Raw genomic sequence first — 9,816 nt, 5'->3', positions numbered from 1 at the left:
GCGATTTCGCTGGAAGCGGGTGCAATTTTTCAGATTAGCACCCGCTCCCGGCGAAATCCTGCGGTTGTCCTTATGACAAATTTTTAATTATATATATAATGATTTGTGCTAATGAACTCAAAAACTTATCATTAACTTACCTACAGAGTTAGTGTTATTAAAATTGTAATAACAATCAGGAAGATGATTCTGGAAACGGAGACACTTATACTGGTTCTGCGTTTCACATAGTGGAATTCGCACATAACTCTAGCAGAAAACAAAAACAGAACGTGTTACCCCAACAAATCTAAGCAAATATGAATATGACACCACAATGTTGTCAACATCGTAATCTTGCTTCCATCTTCCCGCGCTCGTTCAAATATAAATAAATCATTTCGTATCAAGTTTTAAATATAGAATTCGCTACGAAAAAGTATTAGAACTTTCAAAAAGTGCCAGTCATTTTCCAAATTCCATGGCTATTCCAGGTTTTCAGGTCAATTTTCTTCAAATTCCATGACTTTTCCAGGTTTATCAGTCACATTTTTCAAATCCCATGACTTCTCCACGTCTTCCAGGACTTGTGGCAACACTGGTTTATTACTTTTTTTACAGGACCACAGGTTGCGCTTGCACTTACATTCAGATGTAGTGCTGGGCATAGAAGAAAAAATGATAGGAAAGAGCAATAAGATCAAAAATGTTCGCTGAAGTCTCGAAAGTATAGGACGGAGAAATCAATAAAATTAAAAGAATCGATCCAATACAAAATTTGCTCGTAAAGAAACGATTTAAAAGATCGATCTTTGAAGAATCGATCCAGAATCGCCCATCCCTAGTTGAAAATTCATCTATGGTTAAATTAAAAATCAAATTATAATTCAATTTTGATTTTAAATGTTTAAATTGGTTTAAAGTTCAACTATAATGTTGAAAATCGTCTTTTGGGTTTAAAGTTAAAATATTTGGTTCTAAATGGCACTATTTAGATAAAAATTAATTTTATTGTTGATAATTTAACTATTTGTTAAAAAAGTCAAGTATATTTTTTGGAAATAAAATTATTTTGCTAAAAATTCTTCTATTTCAGCACAAAATTCGTCCTTTTAAATAAAAAAATTCAAACATTTAGTTCATAAGTCATCGCTGTAGGTTACAAATAAAAAGATTTGATAAAACGGTCAACTATTTTATTGGAAATTTTAATGTTGTGTTGAAAATTCACTTTTTTGTTGGTAGAAAATTCAACTAGACCATTAAAAAAAGATTTTAAAAAAATAAACAAATTTGACATTTAAAAATTTAAATATGAATTATTGTATGCTGTTTATAAAAGATTGTATGTTGAAAATTTCACAAGATTAAAATTCTGGTCTCTGAATATTGATGGAAATTAAAAGAACTTTAGATAACAAAAAAACAAAGGTAGATGGACAAGCGAAGCGTGAAACTGCGATTAATAAGTATTTCAGTTACATTCAGATTGATTATTTATTAAATTAAATCGGTATTGTCTGAATTCTTTTCCCTAAGCTAAAAACTTTAGACACTCAAATCGATATAAATGTATTTATACCGTTGCGTAAAACCATGAGGGATCAATTGATTTTCAAGTTTCCATGCAATGGAAGCAAGAACTTTGAGAAGTTTGGTGATACGAGGGTGTCTAATACATTATGCTGTAAGTCATCCTTTATATTATATTTCATTTCACAACTGAATTTAAGTATGTTACAATATTTATGTAAAATTTTGATTATTAACTTTAATTTGGGAAATCCTGTAACAGCTAATAACATTTAATTACATTTGACTTAGGTTGTATTTACCTTTGAAGAAGACTTACAATGAAAGTTCGAACGTACGTTGCTAAAATTGACAATTTGATTATTGATTGACCAAATATGACCTAAGGAATCAATTCTATTCTAAGAATAACTTCGTTATTATTTGTATCTGCATCGGAGAGCATTCCTAATTGATGTTACGTCCTGATGGAGTTTAACCTCTGAAAGATCAATTGTTCAGTTTATGGTGGGTGACAGCTTTGAATGAAAGAAATCGAAGGAGAAAACTGACAATAGATAAAAATACCAAAATACGCTTGCATCAAAATAACAAGATGAAATGTTTACAGCTATACTGAAAGACAGGATTATTCAACCTGTTGCATTCTATAATCGCAATCTGTCCATGGCCTGGATTGATTACCGAAAAGCGTTCGCTTCAACCTTTCATACATATTATCTATCTATTAGAATGCTTACAGGTTTATCTACACATAGTGAGATTCATAGAAAGATTGATGTCCCGTTGGAAAACCAGATTTACTATGTCGTCTGGAAAACATGGGTGACAAATAACGGCATTACATTCCTGATGGGCGTCTTTTAAGGCGACACGATCAGCCTCTCTTCTCTTTAATCACACTCGTACTACTGTCTCTCGCATTGAATCAAAATTATCTCAAGTTGCGTTTTCTATAATTTGAACTATGCTACGTTTTGTTCGCTGAGTCACAAATTATCTTGTGTTACGTTATCTTACGTTCTGACTCAAGAAGGGTCTCGCGACCTGGAAAAAGTAAGTACCATAATCTTATTTTAAATTTATATTTGCAGTACCAAACGGATATTATGAGAAAATTAAAAATGGTAATATTGCACCATAGATAAGATACAACTCTTTGGTCCGCCCAAGCTGCTCTTACGGTGTTGGCTGCAATCCTGCCCTGCTAAACGCTCCAATGCATGTAGAGTCAATTGTCAAGAGCAAAAAGTGCTGAATTAACTGAATCTCAGAGTTAGAAATATATAAAATATCGAGACCTCGCAAGGGCGCTGCGGTGATTGCATATAGAATATTCGGTTAAAATGATTGTCCTTGAGATCGCTGCACTCAGGGGTGTAAAGCCATCACTGCTTGGTAACCTCGAAGCCCTACCTGCGTGCTAAAAATATGCAAAGAAATGTTCGAGATGAATGCAGAGAGCTGCCAGTATCATTCGTGTCCTCAAGACCGACTAGAGTTTCGCCGGCTCCTCATAATGATTGTATCATGCTCTGTCGCCAACCATCTCACGGTCATTTTCATGGATAGATATCACTCTCTCCCGCCAAAATCTCGCGATTATATGTAAGACACAACACAGAATGCAGTTGACAACACTGTAAATCGTAAGATGAAAAATATATTAATTTAAACCAAAAATTACACTAACAGGTTCATCAATAAGAAAATGGAATGTTAAGTATTTTCACTTCGGTGCTTTTTGGAGTACAAAAGATTTTGATTTAATTTTTTGTATGCCATCCAAGTACATGCATGTCATTGTTAATCAAATCTTAATTCTGAATAATCAGTATCTTTTATGCATTGTTCCATTAGCTCAATCACTTTGTCCATGCGGTGTAAAACAATATTACTTCCAGTCAATAAGCGTATTGTTCGTTCCTGTGCTGTTCGGAATTTCTTTCGCTTTACTAAAAGTTTCCTCATCTTCTCTTCATTTTCTGCTTCTACGTTTAAGACTTGCTGCTCTAAAGATCGGTATTCATCCTGTATTATTTTTGCATCATGAGAACGCAAATTAAGTTTTACATCAACTGAAGGTCTCCTATAAAAATAATTATTTTTTGTTGCATTTGTAATCAAATATTCTTGTCTAGGTAAAAATCTCAAAGTTGGAATTATTCGCATGAAACCTTTTTTTATATTGATAAGAATCACAATAAGTGTATAAATAATAATAAGAGAGATTAAGATAGACAACTTATTTACAATTTCGATAAACCGAATTACAAATATTTAAGTCATTCGAAATATTTTTTATTAAAAAATAATATTTATTTCTAATTTTAGAGCCTTATGTACGTATTGAGATTAATTTTGGTTTTTATGTACAATATGTGAAATGCCTCGAGAAAAGGGACCTTAGAGTTAGCTTTCGAATTTTTCAGTACACGGAAAAAATCCGGGTGGAAGGGGTACCAGATACCCTAGAACCAATGTCTGGGCCATCAGTGGCTCAGTTTATGGTGCTGCGAGAGCTTTGACTGATTCAAATTGAAGGCTAAAACAGACGATGAATCAAAAGACCAAAATACGCATGCATTAACTGAACAAAAAGATTGAATGGGCAGGACCAAAAGCTTCCCGTGTTTAGTCTGTTATTGACTACATAACTTCTGGTAGACCGTTTACAGAAAGGATTCGAAAGTTCACTCAATAACTGAGGACCTTCAACCACACACTGAATAAGTGGAACCTCCGGACAATCAGGGAGAATCAACAGCTTCTTGCTGACCTATCGCGCCTCTTTAACGTCCCCCCTGTTCCTGAGGACTCTGAGCTGGTTTGATGTATGTTTCATTAGACATCTTGGCTCTAGAGAGACCTATTTATACCTGGGAGTGCATCAAGCCGCATTCAGGACACAACATCAGTGAAGGAGTCCCTCCGAAGTGTCTGCGACTAGCATGTCCTTGACATCGTCACATGTAAGATACCAATGAATTCGATTTGGTCGGACTGGTAGAGACGTAGGTAGAGAGAAAGTACATGGGATATATTAGATCCAAAGTTTCCAAGGGGTTTTACGTGGAGGCTCTAGGAGGCGGTCAGAGTAAAGAAGAAAGGAAGGGACAGTGGGGGGATTATAACGGGGGTTATGGATGAATTAGAGAAAGAAGTTCATGGAGGGGCACGTTGGAAGCCGTGGAGAACATGACCTCACTTCGATTGGTTCATCATCTTCCAAGGACAGGACTGGCTGCCAAACGGATAAGAGTGGTGCTGAAACGACTGACACTTACAATGCTGCAATACGAGAATTGTCGTGCTCCTTATACACAAGTAAGCATTCTATAATTTTTTGTCCACATTTCTGAAGCAAAGATGTCAAGCAGACGAAAGAATTTGTGAGAAATCACACTCTGTGTTATAACTGTCTGGGAAGCACATAGTACGCAGTTGTTTCTCTGTGAGGCGGTGCCAGAGCTGCAATGAAATGCACCATACGATGCGACATTTACTTCCCTATGAGAATAGATCATAACCTGGTTCTTTAGAAACTGCCTCCCTTCCACTTCAACCTACCAAATTTTCCACTCTGAATACCTTCAGCAAACTTTTTTCGAATTATTTGCCTAATTCTACAGATTCTGACAATGTTCACCACTCTTAACCATGAATTTGACTGGAAGAACTTGTCCTACTGGCTACGGATCTTGTCGATAATGAAGGTTTAGATGACAGTCACCATCCAAATCAAATACTGCTGTACCAGGGGACTCAAGCATCTTTAATATCTGAGTCACTTGGCGAAAGATAAAGAACCAATCTTTAAACAAATTTTACGATGAGATCAGAAGGGACTGAAAGAAGTGGAGTTTTCTTCTTCTACGCATTCTCTTGTGAAATTGCAAACTAAGGTAGATTATGAACTACTGAACTTGCTAAGAAGATTTTTCGTCAAGGAGTACGTACCTTATACCATCTCTGAATATATTATAGCCGAAGATTCAGATGGAAAGACGTTTCCTGTGGAACTCTGAATTATACAAGAAATACTATGGCGTGAACAAGGAGTACGCAGAGTAAGGAAGATGAAAATCGTCTTTAAAATGGAGGATCTACAACCCAATCAGGGTTACTTTTTACTACATTATTTTGTGATGAAAGACAACAGCTTGAGCAGAAAATTGCGAGTCGTTTTCAACGCTTCTTAACCGCGGACATCGAAAAGATGATTCGGTGGGTTTGGATCAATCTCGAGGATCAAAATCTCTGAAAAATTCTTTGGAGCGAGAGAGTTTTGACCAAGGAGTTCGAGCCTTCTATCTAAAAACTGTCTCTTGGTTTTGCTTCTTTGCCGTATCTAGCATTACGTACTGTGCTTCGGTTAGCGGAGAAGTAGTCCCTTCATTAGTTCCACGCTACTGAAATTTTAAATAGGGAAATCTATGTGGACGATGCAGATGCAGATAGGTGGACCTGTCACTCCAAGCAGGAGGCCTTACTTTGTAAAAACGGATTTTAAACGTGGACACACGGAGTACCCGTTAAACATCGAGAGTATGCTTTCTATTTTCTTCTACTTCTTATATCTTAAATCAGGATCCATGTCTTCGTGCTCTTGGCATTCATTGTTAGCCGTTTCCCGATTGCTTACGATTTCAGATTGAGTCATTAACGGAGATTAGTCAGATCAAAAAACGAATGGTGTTTTCAGAGATATCTCGCATATTCGATCCACTGGGATGACCAGCATCAGTCATCGTCAAGGTCAAGAGTATAATGAAAAGTCTATGGGATTTAAGGTAGGTTGGGATCATATAATAGCAGCTCAGTACGTCGCAAATTAGACAAAGTTCAGAAAAAAGTTGTCTGATCTTTCCACTCTAACCATCCCACGCTTATTAGGATCTACATGTTCTAAGCACTCTGAAATTCACAGATTCGGAGATGCCTCAGAAAAGGCAATAGTAGCCGTGGTATGCCTTCGTATCACACCACCTGTGAGCCTAACTCGAGCGACTCTCGTCACGGTCAAGACAAACGTTACTCGATTACAGGAGACCTCAATCCCTGGACACGAATTTTGTGGCTCTGTCCTACTGGTAAGGTAGGTATCACATGTAAGAGCGGTCTTGAGCTTCTCTGGCTCAACTTCAGTAGATTCTAGTCCAATTCGGAAAATACTTTGAATTAGATTCAAGGTCATCATATTTTCCTGGAGTGAACAATCATGCTCATTGTGCATCATGAGGCCTCACACCGATACGATTGGAACATCATCTGCTTTTGTGGCAAGGACCAAATTGGTTGGTGATTGGTCATCTTGTTAACCGACGACGGTCTATCTTAAATTGGCACTAAAAAAGATGGTTGGCCACATTCAGCAAGAAGCCTTTCATCAGGACATCATTAAGTTACGAAGAGAATTCCCTGATTCGAAATCTAGTCCATTATTAAAGCTACTACCTTTTTTAGACTCTAATGAAGTACTGAGGTTGGGAGGTCAAATGACGCATGTCGTATTGGATTACACTTTTATAAAGATCACCTTATTATATTGACTTATTTTTGACCCCATCAGGATTGTTCATAATATTATTTTTTATTGATTATAACACAATGAAAGAGATTTATTTTACGTGGTGGAAAATACGTGGTGAGAAAGTTTTGATATATGGGATTCACAGGTGGAAGGAAGAAAGCACATCATTTCGCTAAGATAAAACTAATTATATTGCACTTTCCTAACTCACTATATACACTGATGGTTAGTTATTAGAAAAGAAACAAGGGTAATTTAATTTATCGTGACATTAAGCGTGGGTCACGAGGAAAAGCACGAGTTTACTCGTTCGCCTTTTGCAAGCAACTGGTTGGAAAAACAAGTCACGTAATCGCCGGTAGACGACTGAGTTTAGGCTTATTGACTAACAGAAGAAAATTAAGGAAAATTGAAATTTGCAATCTGAGCATCCTGCGGGGGATAGCACGCTTGATATGAGAAATACAAATAAAGGAATTTAATTAACTTTTAAATAGTTGCCACTCCCGTTCACAAGTCGATGAAACACATGGTTAACTTCAGTTCGTTGTCTGAACTGGCAGGAAAGCCAGTTGATATAGGCCCTTTTATAGATGAATTTTGGTGTGCAAATTGTTACCACTCCGAACAAACCGTCGTTTCCGGGATGTAGTTCTTCAATGCGTGCCAAACTCCATCTGGCCGGTGGCACCCATTTCTTCCTTTTAAAAGACGATCTTTGACAGCAGTTAGCGAGGACTCTGGGGCAGCTGTTATAGGACCACCAACCAAAAAATAACCTGGCGTGATGACATTCATCGAAATTTTATATCGGCTTCTCAAATGCCACCAAAGTGAGGTGCATTCGGTCGAATAAAAGATCAAGCTGTCCCTTGATTGGCAAGGTCTTCGGATACTTTTGTGATTATCATGGTAGCGCCTCGAAGAAGAGATGACAGCTCTCGATCAGCTCCTTTGAACGTGGTCCCATTGTCACTATATAGCCTTGAACAAGCACTTCGTCAAGAGATGGAGCATCTAAATGGAGCTAAGTAAGCAGTTAAGGTGTAACCAGACAGTGCCTCCAAATTTATCGCCTTTGTTAAGAGACATATGAAGAGAGATATGTATCATTTATAGGATTTAATTACTCGTCCTGATCAGGCTCGAAAGTTGTAAGGGACCGACGTAGTCTACTCCGGTAAAAGCGAACAGCCTCGACTCTGAGATTTAGTCAGTGGGCAACTGACCCATAAGTTGAATAGGTGTTCGCGCCCTAAAACGCTCACATTTTACGCAACTGCGAATTACCGGGTTGATCAGCATTTTGGCTCCGATAATCTAAAATATTCTCAACAGTTGACTCAAAGTCATGATTCCATTACCGTATAGGAAAGGATGTAATCTCAAGAGCTCACTCTCCCTTAAGATTTTCTTTTCGTTCTGCAGAGCCATGCACTCTGCCTGAGAATGACGAAGCTGAACCGACTTAAGTCAAAAATTGAGATTCTTTGTTAACTCTTCCGTCGTAAGATAGGGTTCCACTGGTATGGAGTTGACAGAACAGTCTGCAGAACCTGTATATGTAAGCTGTCACTCGAATCAGTTTTTGTAAGGAGGAATATCGACCAGGAAGGTTCTGAATGTAAGACAAGGTGGTCAGGTTCACCCTAATGTTCATCTTTGAAGTTTCCAGTATTTCTTGTGTATCTTGATCCACAACATTGATAGGTCGTGTGATTGTTTGAGACCAATTACTTGGTGGTTCAGTCAACCAGTTGGGCCCATGCCACCAGAGAAACGAATCCTTCAGCACATTCGCGTCAAAGCCTCTAGTTGCGCAATCAGCAGGATTGAATTTTGTAGGAACGTGTTGCCAAACCTGATTCTTAAGAGTCGAATGTATTTCCCCAACTCTCTTTGCCACAAAAGTTGGCCAGCAAGATGGGTAGCCTTGAAGCCAATCAATAACGATCTGAGCGTCACACCAGAAATATTTTGGAACATCTCTTAATCCAAGGTTTGAAGAGACAGCATCGAGAAGTTTTGCTAGGAGGTCGGTTCCGAAAAGTTCTAATTTAGGTATAGTTACCGTTTTAATTTGGGCTACCTCCGTCTTGGCTAAGGTTAGATTAGATTGAAGAGTGCCATTTGTGCCCCTAGAGAGAAGATATAAAGTAGCAGAGTAGGTTCGCTGTGGTGCATCAGAGAATCCATGTAATTCCCATGAAGCGGCACAGTCAGAGATTCCAAGCCAATTTTTGATTACCTGGTATTTTCTCCGGGATTGTGCCGAAGTTTTTTAGTATTATGCTGAATGGAGATTTTGTTGTGATGCAATCAGCTTCCACCTCGTCAAATTTGTTATCAACAACATAAAAATCCTCAACGTTTTTCGGATCCGACACTATGACAAAATGCTGCTCGTAAAGGTCCAATCAGTATTTTTCCAGTGTACCCAGTCTAGTTTCTATATATGTAGCAGATTTCATTACCTTCTCTCCTTGCTTCTTACAAGGAAAGGTCCCCAACCCGAATTCACTGACTTTGAAGACTTCAATATATGTTGTATAATATAAAAAAATAAGTGATACGTATTTCTTTTATAATATTTAAACATTTTTAATGAGCAAATATAGTTGATGTCTTCCGTTAGTTTCATAAATATTACTCCTAAGGGAGTTGAGTCACCCCTAACAGAAAATAACAATAAGTATGTACTTTAATCCATAAAACTTCGTAGAAAGTTTGTACTGATTACAAAAGTTTCCAGAGAAAAATAATCTATATAT

At 37.5% G+C, this 9,816-nt stretch overlaps 1 protein-coding gene across 1 annotated transcript in view; it reads right to left on the bottom strand.

Annotated features, from left to right (window-relative positions):
• Positions 1–3,159: 3,159 nt before the first annotated feature.
• The window catches only part of LOC117175022 (polyamine-modulated factor 1-like), a 105,348-nt gene continuing 98,691 nt past the window's right edge, over positions 3,160–9,816 (bottom strand). The window contains exon 3 of the mRNA XM_033364526.1: positions 3,160–3,601. Coding sequence (XP_033220417.1) covers positions 3,319–3,601 — 283 coding nt within the window. The 3' untranslated portion in view covers positions 3,160–3,318. The remainder of the gene's footprint in view (positions 3,602–9,816) is intronic.

The sequence above is a fragment of the Belonocnema kinseyi genome, chromosome 6, assembly GCF_010883055.1.
Source record: "Belonocnema kinseyi isolate 2016_QV_RU_SX_M_011 chromosome 6, B_treatae_v1, whole genome shotgun sequence".
Classification (NCBI taxonomy): domain Eukaryota; kingdom Metazoa; phylum Arthropoda; class Insecta; order Hymenoptera; family Cynipidae; genus Belonocnema; species Belonocnema kinseyi.
This window is presented reverse-complemented; position numbering and strand designations above follow the sequence as displayed.